Here is a 20,000-nt window from a genome sequence, read left to right as displayed (position 1 = left end):
TATAGTAACAGGTAGTGTATAGTAACAGGTAGTGTATAGTAACAGGTAGTGTATAGTAACAGGTAGTGTATAGTAACAGGTAAAGTAGTGTATAGTAACAGGTAGTGTATAGTAACAGGTAGTGTATAGTAACAGGTAGTGTATAGTAACAGGTAGTGTATAGTAACAGGTAGTGTATAGTAACAGGTAGTGTATAGTAACAGGTAGTGTATAGTAACAGGTATTGTATAGTAACAGGTAGTGTATAGTAACAGGTAGTGTATAGTAACAGGTAGTGTATAGTAACAGGTAAAGTAGTGTATAGTAACAGGTAGTGTATAGTAACAGGTATTGTATAGTAACAGGTAGTGTATAGTAACAGGTAGTGTATAGTAACAGGTAGTGTATAGTAACAGGTAAAGTAGTGTATAGTAACAGGTAGTGATAGTAACAGGTAAAGTAGTGTATAGTAACAAGTAGTGTATAGTAACAGGTAGTGTATAGTAACAGGTAGTGTATAGTAACAGGTAGTGTATAGTAACAAGTAAAGTAGTGTATAGTAACAGGTAGTGTATAGTAACAGGTAGTGTATAGTAACAGGTAGTGTATAGTAACAGGTAGTGTATAGTAACAGGTAGTGTATAGTAACAGGTAGTGTATAGTAACAGGTAGTGTATAGTAACAGGTAGTGTATAGTAACAGGTAAAGTAGTGTATAGTAACAGGTAGTGATAGTAACAGGTAGTGTATAGTAACAGGTAGTGTATAGTAACAGGTAGTGTATAGTAACAGGTAAAGTAGTGTATAGTAACAGGTAGTGTATAGTAACAGGTAGTGTATAGTAACAGGTAGTGTATAGTAACAGGTAGTGTATAGTAACAGGTAGTGATAGTAACAGGTAAAGTAGTGTATAGTAACAGGTAGTGTATAGTAACAGGTAAAGTAGTGTATAGTAACAGGTATTGTATAGTAACAGGTAGTGTATAGTAACAGGTAGTGTATAGTAACAGGTAGTGTATAGTAACAGGTAGTGTATAGTAACAGGTAGTGTATAGTAACAGGTAGTGTATAGTAACAGGTAGTGATAGTAACAGGTAAAGTAGTGTATAGTAACAGGTAGTGTATAGTAACAGGTAAAGTAGTGTATAGTAACAGGTATTGTATAGTAACAGGTAGTGTATAGTAACAGGTAGTGTATAGTAACAGGTAGTGTATAGTAACAGGTAAAGTAGTGTATAGTAACAGGTAGTGTATAGTAACAGGTAGTGTATAGTAACAGGTGGTGTATAGTAACAGGTAGTGTATAGTAACAGGTAGTGTATAGTAACAGGTAAAGTAGTGTATAGTAACAGGTAGTGTATAGTAACAGGTAGTGTATAGTAACAGGTAGTGTATAGTAACAGGTAGCGTATAGTAACAGGTAGTGTATAGTAACAGGTATTGTATAGTAACAGGTAGTGTATAGTAACAGGTAGTGTATAGTAACAGGTATTGTATAGTAACAGGTAGTGTATAGTAACAGGTAGTGTATAGTAACAGGTAGTGTATAGTAACAGGTAGTGTATAGTAACAGGTAGTGTATAGTAACAGGTAAAGTAGTGTATAGTAACAGGTAGTGTATAGTAACAGGTAGTGTATAGTAACAGGTAGTGTATAGTAACAGGTAGTGTATAGTAACAGGTAGTGTATAGTAACAAGTAAAGTAGTGTATAGTAACAAGTAAAGTAGTGTATAGTAACAGGTAGTGTACAGTAACAGGTAGTGTATAGTAACAGGTAGTGTATAGTAACAAGTAAAGTAGTGTATAGTAACAAGTAAAGTAGTGTATAGTAACAGGTAGTGTATAGTAACAGGTAGTGTATAATAACAGGTAGTGTATAGTAACAGGTAGTGTATAGTAACAAGTAGTGTATAGTAACAGGTAGTGTATAGTAACAGGTAGTGTATAGTAACAGGTAGTGTATAGTAACAGGTAGTGTATAGTAACAGGTAGTGTATAGTAACAGGTAGTGTATAGTAACAGGTAGTGTATAGTAACAGGTAGTGTATAGTAACAAGTAAAGTAGTGTATAGTAACAGGTAAAGTAGTGTATAGTAACAGGTAAAGTAGTGTATAGTAACAGGTAGTGTATAGTAACAGGTAGTGTATAGTAACAGGTAGTGTATAGTAACAGGTAGTGTATAGTAACAGGTATTGTATAGTAACAGGTAGTGTATAGTAACAGGTAGTGTATAGTAACAGGTAGTGTATAGTAACAGGTAAAGTAGTGTATAGTAACAGGTAAAGTAGTGTATAGTAACAGGTAAAGTAGTGTATAGTAACAGGTAGTGTATAGTAACAGGTAGTGTATAGTAACAGGTAAAGTAGTGTATAGTAACAGGTAAAGTAGTGTATAGTAACAGGTAAAGTAGTGTATAGTAACAGGTAGTGTATAGTAACAGGTAAAGTAGTGTATAGTAACAGGTAGTGTATAGTAACAGGTAAAGTAGTGTATAGTAACAGGTAAAGTAGTGTATAGTAACAGGTAAAGTAGTGAGTATATTTATATATACATATAAAATGAGTAAAACAGTATGTAAACATTATTAAAGTGACCAGTGTTCCATTATTAAAGTGACCAGTGATTCCATGTCTATGTACATAGAGCAGCAGCCTCTTAAGTTGCAGGGTTATTTAACCAGGTGGATCTACTGTGTGTGTGTGTGTGTGTGTGTGTGTGTGTGTGTGTGTGTGTGTGTGTGTGTGTGTGTGTGTGTGTGTGTGTGTGTGTGAGACCTGATGGACCCATTGACCAACAGTTTAGTCTGATGGGATCTACAAAAGAGATTCTGGAACCTTTCTTCACCTGGTTACTAAAATGGAGGCTAGTCTGAACCTAGTCACTTTATCACACAGAGGTGAAGAGATGGATGGATGAATTTAAATGAATGAATGAATTTATAAACACATACACAGTCACAGGGACGACCATACAAAAGCTCTCTCCAGAACAATAGAACTCTAGAATCCTCAGTAGAATACGACAGATTGACCAACAAATTATGTGAAGTGATACTATGGCGCCCTCTAGCGGGCAAATATATATATATTATAAAATACATGCAGTGTCCTGAAACAGCTGGAGAAAATTAATAATGTATAAAATTCACATCTCTCCCTCTCTCCCCCCATCTTTATTTACTCACTACCTCTATCTCTCTCCCCCTTCCCTCCCCTCTATCACCCTCTCTCCCTCCCCACTATCACCCTCTCTCTCTCCCTCCCCTCTCTCCCCCTTCTCTCTCCCTTCCCTCTTTCTACATCCCACCCCTCCCCCTCTATCACCCTCTCTCCCCCCCCCTCTCTCCCTTCCCTCTATCACCCTCTCTCTCCCCCTTCTCTCTCCCTCCCCCTCTTTCTCCCTTCCCTCTTTCTACATCCCACCCCTCACCCTCTCTCTCTCCCCCTTCTATCACCCCCTCTCTCTCCCTTCCCTCTCTCCCCCTCTCTCTCCCTCCCTCCCCTCTATCACCCTCTCTCTCCCTTTCCTCTTTCTACATCCCAACCCCCTCTCTCTCTCTCTCTCTCTCCCCTCTATCACCCCCTTCTCTCTCCCTCCCCTCTATCACCCTTTCTCTCCCCCTTCTCTCTCCCTCTTCTCTCTCCCTCCCCTGTATTACCCTCTCTCTCCCTTCCCTCTTTCTACATCCCACCCCTTCCTCTCTCTCTCTCTCTCTCTCTCTCTCTCTCTCTCTCTCTCTCTCTCTCTCTCTCTCTCTCTCTCTCTCTCCCTCTCTCCCTCTCTCCCTCTCTCCCTCTCTCCCTCTCTCTCTCTCAGTTCTGTAAGACAGTGAAGAAGTTCATTCTGAGCCAGAGGAGTGCCAAGGTGACAGCGGTGTTAGGCCCAGTACTAGCACTCTATCTGGGGGTAGTGTCACTCTACTCAGCCCTGGTCATTGTCCTGGTTCCCTTCATTATCTGGATGGCTTCCTAGACTCTTGGAGGAAAGGAAGGAAGGAATGAAGGAAGGAGGAAAGGAAGGAAGGAACGAAGGAAGAAGGTTAGAAGTAACGGCTGAAAAATACACATTGTTTGACAAAAATTCTTTGCAATCCGTTAAAGAAAATGGAGTTGAACTGGACACTGTACAAAGAAGCAGTGAGTAGGGGAATGTAGCCTACAGGATGAATAGAGAGACATAGGGTTTCTTCAATAACTATTAATAATAATTTGCAACTGCTTCATAAGGCCTAGTAATGATGCCAATACATGTGTTTACACCCTGTGTTTAATTTTAATTGATTAATTACATAAGTGTGAATGGTATACTATTTTGACCTGCATAACAGTGAATTATGTTACTATAAATACAATTTTAAAAAATGGTCACCGTTTTCTTCTTGTGATTATTTATTTTCAGACGGACAAATGAAGTATTCATTTATAGCAACGTGACGGATTTGGGTGCGTTCATAAATCACTCTGGCTGTCTACTCCGATTTCAGAGCGCAGAATAATTTATGAATTTACAAACACGAAACACCAGTTGAATGTGACCGGTGTAAGTATGCGTCGGCAAAAAAAAGGAAGAAAAACGTAATTAAATTGCTTCCGTGCAGCACAGTTACAGTCACGAATTGCTCTAGATAACATGGTGCACAACACAGCCTAATCAACTCTGCTAGGGCTGGTAAAATGGTCAGAGTGGGCTGTTTTCTCATGTATCTTGTTCTGCTAACTCTGCTACTCCAGAGTTTATTTACGAACACACCCCAATTATCCCGCCTTTCGCACTCACAACACACGCCGATTGGCTGGATGTGGATGATCGCGGTCGCCTCTGACAACTGGAGGAAGAGAGGCCGGTTTTCTCTGAGGGGAATTTGATAACTGACTAACGTAGTTCATCACGGTAGCGAATATATAGACACTATAAATTGATCAAATCCACGGTTTTAAAAAAAACTAACTATAATACATATATTTACGACTGAGGTAAGCAGCTTTTTTTGTGTTGACTTTTACTAATTAACCATCGAGCTAGCTATTTGATAGCAACGTTATCTAGCTAGCGTTAATTCCCGCCTAGCTAGCTAAAGTAAGTTAACAGTAATGTTAATTTAGCCGGTAAATTACTGTAGCTACTGTATTGTAGCTAGCAAAGTCTGCGGTTCATACGAATTTGTTTAATCTAGCTATTAATACCGTTGTTAGTAACGTAACTAGCTATATATTTTTATGTTGTCAACTTAATTGAAAAAAAAAATGCAAGTTCATTTGCCAGCTAGCTAAACCAAAGACGAGTGGAAAACATGAACAACTTCATTAACGTTAATTCACCGAACTATTTAACGGAATTGCCTAACGTTAGCCAGCCGTCTACACCACAGCCGAGCTTCCAACGTTAGCTAACCATGGACGGAGACGGCGGTAGTCTGATGGGGGAGGACGGGAGGATGGAGAGCCCGAACGAGGCTGCGCTGCTAGCGCTGATGGAGAGCACGGGATACAGCATGGTACAGGAGAATGGGCAGAGGAAGTTCGGTGGCCCGCCTCCAGGTGTGGGATTAACGTTATATGTGTGTGTGTGAGAGAGAGACAGTGTGTAAGTTAATTCAACTGGTTGAATTCAACTGGTATGTCAGAGAGAGAGAGAAGATGTAGTACCAATTGTGTGTGTAAGAGAGTACGGTTACATGCATACAATAACGCGATGAATGTGGACAGTCAGATTAATATAATAGTTTGATTTAAACCTTTGCAAGAAGAACGATTTCGCCAAATATTCCTATTTACCTGGGATCATGTTATTTTTGGGAAGCATATTTCATTTAGAGTTTGTGTGTGAAAACTACTAAGACGCATAAATTCACTCCGTTGTTCAGAACTCACTTCACTCACGCTAAGGAGGGAGGCTCGCTCGGCTAGTGTTAGCACATGCGCAGATCATATATATATATAATACAAAGCTGAAAGGCCGACAATGTTAGGCTGTCAGGAGTGGCTGCATGTCTACTGATTATTAGATGATGAGGAGGTGTAATGTTAGGCTGTCAGGAGTGGCTCCATATCTACTGATTGTCAGATGATGAGGAGGTGTAATGTTAGGCTGTCAGGAGTGGCTCCATATCTACTCATTGTTAGATGATGAGGAGGTGTAATGTTAGGAATCTGTCAGGAGTGGCTCCATATCTACTGACATTGAAGTGATGTAAACTTTGCACCTTCCCATTAATAATAGTAATTCGATTATGAATGATTAATACAGGCGCAATGAACTTCAACGATTTCTCTCTCTCACCATCCTCTCTCTTGCTCTCTCCTCTCATCATCCTCTCTCTCTCTGCCTCCTCTCTCTCCTCATTCCTCCTCTCTCTCTCTCTCTCTCCTCTTTTATCATTCTCTCTTTCCTCATCCTTCCTCCTCTCTCTCTCTCTCTCTCTCTCTCATCATTTTCTCTCTCTCCTCATTCCTCCTCTCTCTCTCTCTCCCTCTCCTCTCTTTCATCATTCTCTCTCTCTCCTCATCCTTCCTCTCTCTCTCTTTCCCTTTCCTCCTTCTTCCCAGGTTGGGATGGCCCTCCTCCCCCACGAGGGTGTGAGGTGTTTGTAGGTAAGGAACCACATGTAATCTACTTACACACACATCAGTATAAGAGTATAATGACGATAAGAGAATCTTTGTGGGTTTGGTATCTTAAAAGGTAAGATCCCTAGGGACATGTATGAGGATGAGTTGGTGCCAGTGTTTGAGAGAGCTGGGAGAATCTATGAGTTCAGACTGATGATGGAGTTTAGTGGAGAGAACCGGGGCTACGCTTTTGTCATGTACACTACCAGGTAGGGATTATCCCCCCCACCCCTCTCTCTATCTCTCTTCCTCTTCTCAACCCTCTCTTATCATTCTCCCCTCCTGTGTGTGTGATTACAGAGAGGCAGCTCAGAGATCCATCCATCTCCTAGACAACCATGAGATCAGACCAGGGAAGTTTATAGGAGTGTGTGTCAGTCTGGACAACTGTAGATTGTTCATAGGTAGGAATGACTTCAACACTTATCACAACACAATATGGTTGCTATATGAATACGTCTAATATTGTGACATTTTGACATTTGACAATATATCGTGAAGTGCAAGACGATATATTGTGATAGTCAAGACTATACTCTATTTGAACTTAACAAATCGAAACTGTGCAGTTTCATCAGTTAGGCTGCCTTTTTTATTTTTTGCTATACTAACATTGTTTAATGAGAATGCGACTGTAATATGGTAAATAAAATAAAAAATAGAATTATCTAGTCATTAACGTCGCAAACCCGATGATATTCGGAGAAGCATATCGTAGAAGAGGTCTGCCCAAATATCGCCTAACCCTACAACTCAACCATAAGATCAGATCAGGGGAAGTTTATAGGTGTGTGTCTGTCTCTGTCTGGACAACTGTAGACTGTTCATAGGTGGGAATTTACTTCAACACAATCTTGTCTGAACTCGTATGTCTATTTCAGCAATGGAAAATATCACTCAAATGTGTTGTTTTATATTTTAGCCCATTTACTAATGATAGGAATGCCCTCCCCGTTCTACAGGGTCCATACCCAAAGACAAGACGAAGGAGGAAATAGTAGTGGAGATGAGGAAGGTTAGTGTGCTGACATCACGAGGAATGTTAGTGGGCTGACATCATGAGGAAGGTTAGTGTGCTGACATCACAAGGAATGTTAGTGGGCTGACATCATGAGGAAGGTTAGTGTGCTGACATCATGAGGAAGGTTAGTGTGCTGACATCACAAGGAATGTTAGTGGGCTGACATCATGAGGAAGGTTAGTGTGCTGACATCATGAGGAAGGTTAGTGTGCTGACATCATGAGGAATGTTACTGGGCTGACATCATGAGGAATGTTAGTGGGCTGACATCATGAGGAAGGTTAGTGTGCTGACATCATGAGGAAGGTTAGTGTGCTGACATCATGAGGAAGGTTAGTGTGCTGACATCACGAGGAATGTTAGTGGGCTGACATCATGAGGAAGGTTAGTGTGTTGACATCATGAGGAATGTTAGTGGGCTGACATCATGAGGAAGGTTAGTGGGCTGACATCACGAGGAATGTTAGTGGGCTGACATCATGAGGAAGGTTAGTGTGCTGACATCATGAGGAAGGTTAGTGGGCTGACATCATGAGGAAGGTTAGTGGGCTGACATCATGAGGAAGGTTAGTGGGCTCACATGAGGAAGGTTAGTGGGCTCACATGAGGAAGGTTAGTGTGATGAGGAATGTTAGTGGGCTGACATCATGAGGAAGGTTAGTGTGCTGACATCACGAGGAATGTTAGTGGGCTGACATCATGAGGAAGGTTAGTGTGCTGACATCATGAGGAAGGTTAGTGTGCTGACATCATGAGGAATGTTAGTGGGCTGACATCATGAGGAAGGTTAGTGGGCTGACATCATGAGGAAGGTTAGTGGGCTGACATCATGAGGAAGGTTAGTGGGCTGACATCATGAGGAAGGTTAGTGGGCTCACATGAGGAAGGTTAGTGTGATGAGGAATGTTAGTGGGCTGACATCATGAGGAATGTTAGTGGGCTGACATCATGAGGAAGGTTAGTGTGCTGACATCACGAGGAATGTTAGTGGGCTGACATCATGAGGAAGGTTAGTGTGCTGACATCATGAGGAAGGTTAGTGTGCTGACATCATGAGGAAGGTTAGTGGGCTCACATGGTCTCGTAATGAGGTAGGGAATTTCTCCTTGATTTAATGGTCAAGACGTTGGTTTCTCCTGTGGGAGACCATGGTTCCGATCATGCCCTTGACACGCACACTCATGACACACACTCACACTGTGTATCAATCGGTGTGTGTTGTCTAGGTAACAGAAGGAGTGGTAGATGTCATAGTGTACCCCAGCGCTACAGACAAGACTAAGAACAGAGGGTTTGCCTTCGTTGAGTACGACTCTCACAAAGCAGCAGCCATGGCACGGAGGAAACTAATACCAGGTACACACACACACACACCAGATCTACTTGTCCAGGGCTACAATATAAATGTATGTTGTAAAGGACTGGAGTTGGGCTGTTGGGGGACTGGAGTTGGGCTGTTGGGGACTAGAGGACTGGAGTTGGGCCGTTGGGGACTAGAGGACTGGAGTTGGGCCGTTGGGGGACTAGAGGACTGGAGTTGGGCTGTTGGGGGACTAGAGGACTGGAGTTGGGCTGTTAGGGGGACTAGAGGACTGGAGTTGGGCTGTTGGGGGACTAGAGGACTGGAGTTGGGCTGTTGGGGGACTAGAGGACTGGAGTTGGGCTGTTGGGGGACTAGAGGACTGGAGTTGGGCTGTTGGGGGACTAGAGGACTGGAGTTGGGCCGTTGGGGGACTAGAGGACTGGAGTTGGGCTGTTGGGGGACTAGAGGACTGGAGTTGGGCTGTTGGGGGACTAGAGGACTTGAGTTGGGCTGTTGGGGGGACTAGAGGACTGGAGTTGGGCTGTTGGGGGACTAGAGGACTGGAGTTGGGCTGTTGGGTGACTAGAGGACTGGAGTTTGGCTGTTGGGGGACTAGAGGACTGGAGTTGGGCTGTTGGGGGACTAGAGGACTGGATTTGGGCTGTTGGGGGACTAGAGGACTGGAGTTGGGCTCTTGGGGGACTAGAGGACTGGAGTTGGGCTGTTGGGGGACTAGAGGACTGGAGTTGGGCTGTTGGGGGACTAGAGGACTGGAGTTGGGCTGTTGGGGGACTAGAGGACTGGAGTTGGGCCGTTGGGGGACTAGAGGACTGGAGTTGGGCTGTTGGGGGACTAGAGGACTGGAGTTGGGCTGTTGGGGGACTAGAGGACTTGAGTTGAGCTGTTGGAGGACTAGAGTTGAGCTGTTGGGGACTAGAGGACTGGAGTTGGGCTGTTGGGGGACTAGAGGACTGGAGTTGGGCTGTTGGGGGACTAGAGGACTGGAGTTGGGCTGTTGGGGGACTAGAGGACTGGAGTTAGGGGACTGGAGTTGGGCTGTTGGGGGACTGGAGTTGGGCTGTTGGGGGACTAGAGGACTGGAGTTGGGCTGTTGGGGGACTAGAGGACTGGAGTTAGGGGACTGGAGTTGGGCTGTTGGGGGACTGGAGTTGGGCTGTTGGGGGACTAGAGGACTGGAGTTGGGCTGTTGGGGGACTGGAGTTGGGCTGTTAGGGGGACTAGAGGACTGGAGTTGGGCTGTTAGGGGGACTAGAGGACTGGAGTTGGGCTGTTGGGGGACTAGAGGACTGGAGTTGGGCTGTTGGGGGACTAGAGGACTGGAGTTGGGCTGTTAGGGGGACTAGAGGACTGGAGTTGGGCTGTTAGTGGGACTAGAGGACTGGAGTTGGGCTGTTGGGGGACTGGAGTTGGGCTGTTGGGGGACTAGAGGACTGGAGTTGGGCTGTTAGGGGGACTAGAGGACTGGAGTTGGGCTGTTGGGGGACTAGAGGACTGGAGTTGGGCTGTTGGGGGACTAGAGGACTGGAGTTGGGCTGTTGGGGGACTAGAGGACTGGAGTTGGGCTGTTGGGGGACTAAAGGACTGGAGTTGAACTGGGAGTTTAGTCAGTTATAGTAGTAGCAGTACCTCGGAGTTACTGTAGAGGGGGCTAAAACTAAACAATTGACATCAAATGTTATTTGTCACATACACATGGTTAGCAGATGTTAATGAGAGTGTAGCGAAATGCTTGTGCTTCTAGTTCCAACAGTGCAGTAATATCTAACAAGTAATCCAAAAATTTCACAACAACTACCTGATACACACAAATGTAAAGGAATGAATAAGAATATGTACATATAAATATATGGATGAGCGATGGCCGTGCGGCATAGGCAAGATTCAGTAGATGGTATAGAGTACAGTATATACATATGAGATGAGTAATGTAGGGTATGTAAACATAAAGTGGCATAGTTTAAAGTGACTAGTGATACATTTATTACATAAAGATGGCAAGATTCAGTAGATGGTATAGAGCACAGTATATACATATGAGATGAGTAATGTAGGGTATGTAAACATTATATAAAGTGGCATTGTTTAAAGTGACTAGTGAAGTCCATATATTAAAGTGGCCAGAGAGTTGAGTCAGTATGTTGGCAGCGAGCCTCTCTCTGTGTTAGTGATGGCTGTTTGACAGTCTGATGACCTTTGAGATAGAAGCTGTTTTTCAGTCTCTCGGTCCCCAGCTTTGATGCACCTGTGCTGATCTCTCCTGCTGGATGATAGAGGGGTGAACAGGCAGTTGGCTCGAGTGGATGTTGTCCTTGATTATCTTTTTGGCCTTCCTGTGACATCGGGTGGTGTAGGTGTCCTGGATAGATTTATAGATGCCATAGCTAGGGCCCTATAAATCTGCATTGCTGGGAATGCAGTCGGTATCACGGAATCCAGACATTAAAACAGAATTCAACAATATATTGAACTTATTTATAAAAATAAAATAAAAATGTGTTAATTTGCCCAAGTTTATCATAAGACATGAACAAAAGACATCAGTGTTTTGTATTTTCCTTCAACTTTCAACGCGGCACCGTCTTAGGATACCACCTTCCCAACAAGTCAGTTCGTCAAATTTCTGCCCTGCTAGAGCTGCACCAGTCACCTGTAAGTGCTGTTATTGTGAAGTGGAAACGTCTAGGAGCAACAACGGCTCAGCCGCAAAGTGGTAGGCCACACAAGCTCACGGAAAAAGGGACCGCCGAGAGGGAATGCTCATGTCCTGTGTGATTTGGTCTACCACTTTTGTGTAGACGTTAGCGAGGATGCGAATGACAACCGTCTTCTGGTAGATACAAAGGTTTTCCCCAAAAAACCTTCTCAATTAAAATATTCACTACAAAGTAACCTATGCCTAACTGGCAGAATGATATCATGTTATTAAATCACATTGTATTTGTCACATACACCTGGTTAGCAGACGTTAATGCGAGTGTAGCGAAATGCTTGTCCTTCTAGTTCAGCGTCCTCGCTAACGTCTACACAAAGGTGGTAGACCAAATCACACAGGACATGAGCATTCCCTCTCGGCGGTCCCTTTTTCCGTGAGCTTGTGTGGCCTACCACTTTGCGGCTTATTGTTTTTTGTATCAGTCCAGCGGCCATTTGTTTTAGCAAACTCATCACTCACAACGGTCTCTGACTGGTGAGCAGTTGAATTAAAGGGTACACTCGAAAATATAAGTTCCTTCCATTTTTCCCAGACCTCAGAAGGGGTGTCCTGATGTAGTTTAAACATTGTAATGGACTTAGAACATCCACTTTCTATGTTTTATTTCTATTTAGAAATGTTTTGGTTTTGAGAGCGAGAACTTGAAAACGTAGGAAAAAATTGTAACTGTAAAAACTAAATGGAGAAAACTGATTTCTTTTGGCGGGGGCGGGGGGGGGGGGGGGGGTATCTCCAGGTACGTTCCAGCTGTGGGGTCACACTATCCAAGTGGACTGGGCTGAACCAGAGAAGGATGTTGACGAGGAGACCATGCTACGTGTCAGAGTGCTCTACGTCAGGTGCGTGCGCGCGTGTGTGTGTGTGTGTGTGTGTGTGTGTGTGTGTGTGTGTGTGTGTGTGTGTGTGTGTGTGTGTGTGTGTGTGTGTGTGTGTGTGTGAATAATGGTCCTATTATGTATGTATAACCGACAGCGACAGGCAATAAATAGCCTGGCGGGTTGGAGCGATGGGCCAGTAACTGAGCTGACAAGGCAAAAATCTGTCATTCTGCCTGTGAGCAAGGCAGTTAACCCACTGTTCCCCCCCCGGGGGCGCGGATGACATGGATGTCGATTTTTAAGTCTCTGATTCAGAGAGGTTGGGTTAAATGCGGCAGACACGATTTCAGTCGAAGAACGCATACAGATCTACAGCCGACTAGGTATCTTCCTTTCCTCTCATATCTACCCACGCAGTCATCAATCCCCTTGGAAAGTCCGTCGGCTACGGCATGTCCGTTTGTCTGTAAAGCATACGCTGTAGCTTTTTTAAATGCAGACACGAAAACCTTCTCTGGTTTATAGTTAAGAACGTTGAACTGACATTTTACTACCTGTAAAGGCATGTCGCTTCTGAAGCAGGAGTAACGTCCATCACTAGGCGACCAGGACTGTCATTCAAATAATCTCGAGCTCCCTGCACACCGACCGCTCTCTCCTACAAAAGTACTTTGATATAGTTTGACTTACCAAGTCCTTTATAGTTGAAAGAAAACATCTTCCACTAAGAATCGACTCCTAAGATTCAATCTTTTTTGGAACGGAGGAGACTGATTAGTTGCCATACTTCCCGAGAACACAAACACATGCATCTTTCATAACGAGCTAGAGAGGAGAGAGAGAGAGGAGATGGGCACAGTATAGACAGGTCAGCCACCAGACAGACAGTCAGTACCGTGCACTGGGTCTATCTATCAGGATAGACAGGTCAGCCACCAGACAGACAGAACCGGGCACTGGGTCTATCTATCAGTATAGGCAGGTCAGCCACCAGACAGACAGTCAGTACCGTGTACTAGGTCTATCTTATCAGTATAGGCAGGTCAGCCACCAGTCAGTCAGAACCGTACACTAACACGGAACCCAAACCGGCTGCGCGAGTGCCCCATCGTGCATAAATGTATTTTTTGAGCCAGCTGCATTATGATTAGAATTTTGCTGAATTTTGCTGAATTTTCCTGTCTATCCTGATAGATAGACCTAGTGCACGGTTCTGTCTGTCTGGTGGCTGACCTGCCTATACTGATAGATAGACCTAGTGCACGGTACTGACTGTCTGGTGGCTGACCTGCCTATACTGATAGATAGACCTAGTGCACGGTACTGACTGTCTGGTGGCTGACCTGCCTATACTGATAGATAGACCTAGTGCACGGTACTGACTGTCTGGTGGCTGACCTGCCTATACTGATAGATAGACCTAGTGCACGGTACTGACTGTCTGTCTGGTGGCTGACCTGCCTATACTGATAGATAGACCTAGTGCACGGTTCTGACTGTCTGGTGGCTGACCTGCCTATACTGATAGATAGACCTAGTGCACGGTTCTGACTGTCTGTCTGGTGGCTGACCTGCCTATACTGATAAATAGACCTAGTGCACGGTACTGACTGTCTGTCTGGTGGCTGACCTGCCTATACTGATAGGCCTAGTGCACGGTACTGACTGTCTGTCTGGTGGCTGACCTGCCTATACTGATAGATAGACCTAGTGCACGGTTCTGACTGTCTGGTGGCTGACCTGCCTATACTGATAGATAGACCTAGTGCACGGTTCTGACTGTCTGTCTGGTGGCTGACCTGTCTATACTGATAGATAGACCTAGTGCACGGTACTGACTGTCTGTCTGGTGGCTGACCTGCCTATACTGATAGATAGACCTAGTGCACGGTACTGACTGTCTGTCTGGTGGCTGACCTGCCTATACTGATAGATAGACCTAGTGCACGGTTCTGACTGTCTGTCTGGTGGCTGACCTGCCTATACTGATAGATAGACCTAGTGCACGGTTCTGTCTGTCTGGTGGCTGACCTGTCTATACTGATAGATAGACCCAGTGCACGGTACTGACTGTCTGTCTGGTGGCTGACCTGCCTATACTGATAGATAGACCTAGTGCACGGTACTGACTGTCTGTCTGGTGGCTGACCTGCCTATACTGATAGATAGACCCAGTGCACGGTACTGACTGTCTGGTGGCTGACCTGCCAATACTGATAGATAGACCTAGTGCACGGTACTGACTGTCTGTCTGGTGGCTGACCTGCCTATACTGATAGATAGACCTAGTGCACGGTACTGACTGTCTGTCTGGTGGCTGACCTGCCAATACTGATAGATAGACCTAGTGCACGGTACTGACTGTCTGTCTGGTGGCTGACCTGCCAATACTGATAGATAGACCCAGTGCCCGGTTCTGTCTGGTGGCTGACCTGCCAATACTGTTCCCCTCTCTCTCCTCTCTAGCTCATTATTTCTCCGTTAATGATTTGTCTCAACGTTAAGGATCCCAATTTCGTTTTTTTTACATTTAAACTTTTACACCCCCTAGCATGTGTAATGTGTGTGTGTTGGGAAAGGGGGGGTGGGGGGGGGGGGGGGGGGAACAACCAAAACGACTCCTCTTTATGTCCCTGTTGACAACGTGACAATAAAGTTAACTTTTTTTTTTTTAGAAACCTGATGATGACGACTACTGAAGATACACTGCGACAGGAGTTCTCTAGATTCAAACCTGGCACTGTGGAGAGAGTCAAGGTATTGGTGTCTGTGTTACTGCGGATTTCTTGAAAGTAATTTTATTCATCAATATTTGTGGCCTTATTTTGGTCTCAAAACTGCCTTAAATTGACCTGTTTTTATCAGTAGAATTAAGGCAGATGAGGAGTTATCTCTGTAAAGGCCAATACAATCCTTCAGGCTACTTCAAACCCTTTGAGGGTGGATATCTTGGGTTTGGGTTGAAAGCAAAAAATATATATATATATGGACTGCTAAATAAATTGGCAAAATATCACTCCTCTCTTCCTTCTCTATACTCTTTTGAAAGGCCAAAAAATACATTTCTCTGTCATCCTCTTGCGCCGTGAAAACGAGAAGACACTTTTCTGTCTGTTTTCTACAGTATTTTTCTGTCTTTTCAATAGTATTTTTGTCTGTTTTCCAATAGTGTTTTTCTGTCTGTTTTCCAATAGTGTTTTTCTGTTCTCCTGTAGAAATTGACAGACTATGCGTTTGTCCATTTTCACTCCCGTGAGGACGCAGTGACGGCTTTACACCTGATGAACGGAGCGCTGATCGACGGAGCCACCATCGAGGTCACCCTCGCCAAGCCTGTCAGGTAAAACAAATCAAACTTTATTTAAAATAACACTTTTTTACAGTTAAACGGTAAACTGATAAAAACACAAACAGATGAAAGGTAGGCGAGTCAGCTACCGAAGGGTTGTCAATTCGACTCCCAGCACCAATGGGATGTGCCCTTGAGCAAGGCGGCACTTAACCCCCATAAAACTGCTCGGCTCCAACCTCTGTTTGTTTGTGTGAAAATGGATAAAGTAATCTTCTTCCTCCTTCAGTAAAGAGGGCGGGCGACGGTTCGGTAACCGTGGTTATGTCGGTAACAGTAACCTCGTGGGTCCCTACGGCGATGTGTCCTCCACCGGGAGTTTTCTCTTCCAGGGACGTGAGGATGGAGGCATGATGGGAGGAGGTAAATAAACCCCAGATGATTGACCTTGAATGAACTGACCACTTATAGAGGACATTTTACTGATATATTTAGTAGCATTTACTAGAGAAATGTGAAGTTTGACCTTAAATAAGTCTGCTAATATGCGCAAATATCTACGGGACAATTGATAGCTACAAAATGCATCGTAGCAGCAGTAGTAGAAGTAACAGTAGCAGCGGCAGTAACAGCATCAGTAGTAGTAGTAGTAGTAGTAGTAGTAGTAGTAGTAGTAGTAGTAGCAGTAGTAGTAGTAGTAGTAGCAACAGTAGAAGCAGTAGTAACAGTAGTAGTAGTATTAGTAGTAGCAGTAGTAGTAATAGTAATAGCAGTAGCAGTGATATCAGTAGTAGTAGTAGTAGTAGTAGTAGCAGTAATATCAGTAGTAGTAGTAGTAGCAGTAATATCAGTAGTAGTAGTAGTAGTAGTAGTAGTAGTAGTAGCAGCAGCAGCAGCAGTAATATCAGTAGTAGTAGTAGTAGTAGTAGTAGTAGAAGCAGTAGTAGTAGTAGCAACAGTAGAAGCAGTAGTAACAGTAGTAGTAGTAGTAGAAGTAGTAGCAGTAGTAGTAATAGTAATAGCAGTAGCAGTAATATCAGTAGTAGTAGTAGTAGTAGTAGCAGTAATATCAGTAGTAGTAGTAGTAGTAGTAGTAGTAGTAGTAGTAGTAGTAGCAGCAGCAGCAGTAATATCAGTAGTAGTAGTAGTAGTAGTAGTAGTAGTAGTAGTAGTAGAAGCAGTAGTAGTAGTAGTAGTAGAAGCAGTAGTAACAGTAGTAGTAGTAGTAGTAGAAGCAGTAGTAACAGTAGTAGTAGTAGAAGCAGTAGTAGTAGTAGTAGTAGTAGTAGTAGCAACAGTAGAAGCAGTAGTAACAGTAGTAGTAGTAGTAGTAGTAGTAGAAGCAGTAGTAGTAGTAGTAGAAGCAGTAGTAACAGTAGTAGTAGTAGAAGCAGAATCAGTAGTAGTAGTAGTAGTAGTAGTATCAGGAGTAGTAGTAGTAGTAGTAGCAGTAGTAGTAGCAACAGTAGCAGTAGTAGTAGTAGTAGTAGTAGTAGCAACAGTAGAAGCAGTAGTAACAGTAGTAGTAGTAGTAGTAGTAGTAGTAGTAGAAGTAGTAGCAGTAGTAGTAATAGTAATAGCAGTAGCAGTAATATCAGTAGTAGTAGTAGTAGTAGTAGCAGTAATATCAGTAGTAGTAGTAGTAGTAGTAGTAGTAGTAGTAGCAGTAATATCAGTAGTAGTAGTAGTAGTAGTAGTAGTAGTAGTAGTAGTAGCAGTAATATCAGTAGTAGTAGTAGTAGTAGTAGTAGCAGCAGCAGCAGTAATATCAGTAGTAGTAGTAGTAGTAGTAGTAGCAGCAGCAGTAATATCAGTAGTAGTAGTAGTAGCAGTAATATCAGTAGTGGTAGTAGTAGTAGTAGTAGTAGTAGTAGCAGTAATATCAGTAGTAGTAGTAGTAGCAGTAATATCAGTAGTGGTAGTAGTAGTAGTAGTAGTAGTAGTAGTAGCAGTAATATCAGTAGTAGTAGTAGTAGCAGTAATATCAGTAGTGGTAGTAGTAGTAGTAGTAGTAGTAGTAGTAGTAGTAGCAGTAGTAGTAGCAGTAATATCAGTAGTGGTAGTAGTAGTAGTAGTAGTAGTAGTAGTAGTAATAGTAATAGCAGTAGCAGTAATATCAGTAGTAGTAGTAGTAGCAGTAATATCAGTAGTGGTAGTAGTAGTAGTAGTAGTAGCAGCAGCAGTAATATCAGTAGTAGTAGTAGTAGTAGTAGTAGTAGCAGCAGCAGTAATATCAGTAGTAGTAGTAGTAGTAGCAGCAGCAGTAATATCAGTAGTAGTAGTAGTAGTAGTAGTAGTAGTAGTAGTAGAGGTAGTAGCAGTAGCAGTAATATCAGTAGTAGTAGTAGTAGTAGCAGTAGTAGTAGTAGTAGTAGTAGTAGTAGTAGTAGTAGAGGTAGTAGCAGTAGCAGCAGCAGTAATATCAGTAGTAGTAGTGGCAGTAACAGTAGTGGTAGTAGCAACCAGGGATGCAAGCTAGTCACCTTTCGGCTAAATTCGCCTGGTTTAAGCTGGATGCCACTATAGAGGTGAAAGGAACACCACACACTTCCCCTCTTTCTCACTTTTTCAATACTAGTGGATAAAAAGGGGTAGTAAGCCAGGTGTACTCTCTGCCTGAAAGAGATCAATTATGCCAACAAAGGGTATTATGCTCTGCTGGCACATTGTAGAACAGATGTCCACAGGCAGAAAGTGTACAATGCAGTGTAGCCCAAAGATATTGCTTTTGTTGTGTTGAACTTTGACAGTGACACGCGTGAGTGAGGGGGGATTATTACTTTTTTTTTACTCAGTGAATGTTATTTTTGCACTCATGTAGTAGCCTTGCGCACTTGATCTATGTCTACTATAGTGGCCACTATAATAGAGCAAAAAATATAATGCCTGTTTGTTTCATTCTATTTCTACTTAAGAGTCCCCCCCCCCCTCGCCCCCTCCAAGTGCAATATTTAGATGTGTGGTCACAAGCCTTCTATTATAAAGGCTGTCATGGTAACAAGCGTTCTATTATAAAGGCTGTCATGGTAACAAGCATTCTATTATTAAGGATGTCATGGTAACAAGCGTTCTATTATAAAGGATGTCATGGTAACAAGCGTTCTGTTATTAAGGATGTCATGGTAACAAGCGTTCTATTATAAAGGATGTCATGGTAACAAGTGTTCTATTATAAAGGTTGTCATGGTAACAAGCGTTCTATTATTAAGGATGTCATGGTAACAAGCGTTCTATTATAAAGGATGTCATGGTAACAAGCGTTCTATTATAAAGGATGTCATGGTAACAAGTGTTCTATTATAAAGGCTGTCATGGTAACAAGTGTTCTATTATAAAGGCTGTCATGGTAACAAGCGTTCTATTATAAAGGATGTCATGGTAACAAGCGTTCTATTATAAAGGCTGTCATGGTAACAAGCGTTCTATTATAAAGGCTGTCATGGTAACAAGCGTTCTATTATAAAGGCTGTCATGGTAACAAGCGTTCTATTATAAAGGCTGTCATGGTAACAAGCGTTCTATTATAAAGGTTGTCATTTTGGGCCCTCACCAGGTTGCATCCCTGAGCAAGAGTAGTAGTAGTAGTAGTAGTAGAGGCAGCAACAGTAGTAGTAGTAGTAGAGGCAGCAACAGTAGTAGTAGTAGTAGAGGCAGCAACAGTAGTAGTAGTATCAGTAGTAGTAGAGGCAGCAACAGTAGTAGTAGTAGTAGAGGCAGCAACAGTAGTAGTAGTAGTAGTAGCAGTAGTAGTAGTAGTATCAGTAGTAGTAGAGGCAGCAACAGTAGTAGTAGTAGTAGAGGCAGCAACAGTAGTAGTAGTAGAGGCAGCAACAGTAGTAGTAGTAGTAGTAGAGGCAGCAACAGTAGTAGTAGTAGTAGTAGAGGTAGCAACAGTAGTAGTAGTAGAGGTAGCAACAGTAGTAGTAGTAGTAGTAGAGGCAGCAACAGTAGTAGTAGTAGAGGCAGCAACAGTAGTAGTAGTAGAGGCAGCAACAGTAGTAGTAGTAGAGGCAGCAACAGTAGTAGTAGTAGTAGAGGCAGCAACAGTAGTAGTAGTAGAGGCAGCAACAGTAGTAGTAGTAGAGGCAGCAACAGTAGTAGTAGTAGTAGAGGCAGCAACAGTAGTAGTAGTAGAGGCAGCAACAGTAGTAGTAGTAGTAGAGGCAGCAACAGTAGTAGTAGTAGAGGCAGCAACAGTAGTAGTAGTAGTAGAGGCAGCAACAGTAGTAGTAGTAGAGGCAGCAACA

At 43.2% G+C, this 20,000-nt stretch overlaps 2 protein-coding genes across 2 annotated transcripts in view; both read left to right on the top strand.

Moving 5' to 3' along the window:
* LOC129835621 (lecithin retinol acyltransferase-like) overlaps positions 1-4,344 on the top strand; it is a 21,746-nt gene extending 17,402 nt beyond the window's left edge. The window contains exon 5 of the mRNA XM_055901334.1: positions 3,797-4,344. Within this exon, the coding sequence (XP_055757309.1) occupies positions 3,797-3,952 (156 nt within the window). The 3' untranslated portion in view covers positions 3,953-4,344. The remainder of the gene's footprint in view (positions 1-3,796) is intronic.
* Positions 4,345-4,977: 633 nt separating this feature from the next.
* Positions 4,978-20,000, top strand: part of rbm46 (RNA binding motif protein 46) — a 20,452-nt gene continuing 5,429 nt past the window's right edge. The window contains exons 1-10 of the mRNA XM_055901333.1: positions 4,978-5,517; positions 6,526-6,570; positions 6,662-6,797; positions 6,889-6,992; positions 7,551-7,603; positions 8,836-8,965; positions 12,383-12,485; positions 15,140-15,221; positions 15,680-15,804; positions 16,043-16,176. Of these exons, the coding sequence (XP_055757308.1) occupies positions 5,373-5,517; positions 6,526-6,570; positions 6,662-6,797; positions 6,889-6,992; positions 7,551-7,603; positions 8,836-8,965; positions 12,383-12,485; positions 15,140-15,221; positions 15,680-15,804; positions 16,043-16,176 (1,057 nt within the window). The 5' untranslated portion in view covers positions 4,978-5,372. The remainder of the gene's footprint in view (positions 5,518-6,525; positions 6,571-6,661; positions 6,798-6,888; positions 6,993-7,550; positions 7,604-8,835; positions 8,966-12,382; positions 12,486-15,139; positions 15,222-15,679; positions 15,805-16,042; positions 16,177-20,000) is intronic.

The sequence above is a fragment of the Salvelinus fontinalis genome, chromosome 36 (assembly GCF_029448725.1).
Source record: "Salvelinus fontinalis isolate EN_2023a chromosome 36, ASM2944872v1, whole genome shotgun sequence".
Taxonomy (NCBI): Eukaryota; Metazoa; Chordata; class Actinopteri; order Salmoniformes; family Salmonidae; genus Salvelinus; species Salvelinus fontinalis.
The sequence above is the reverse complement of the archived record's forward strand: the minus strand, read 5'-3'. Positions and strand labels throughout refer to the sequence as shown.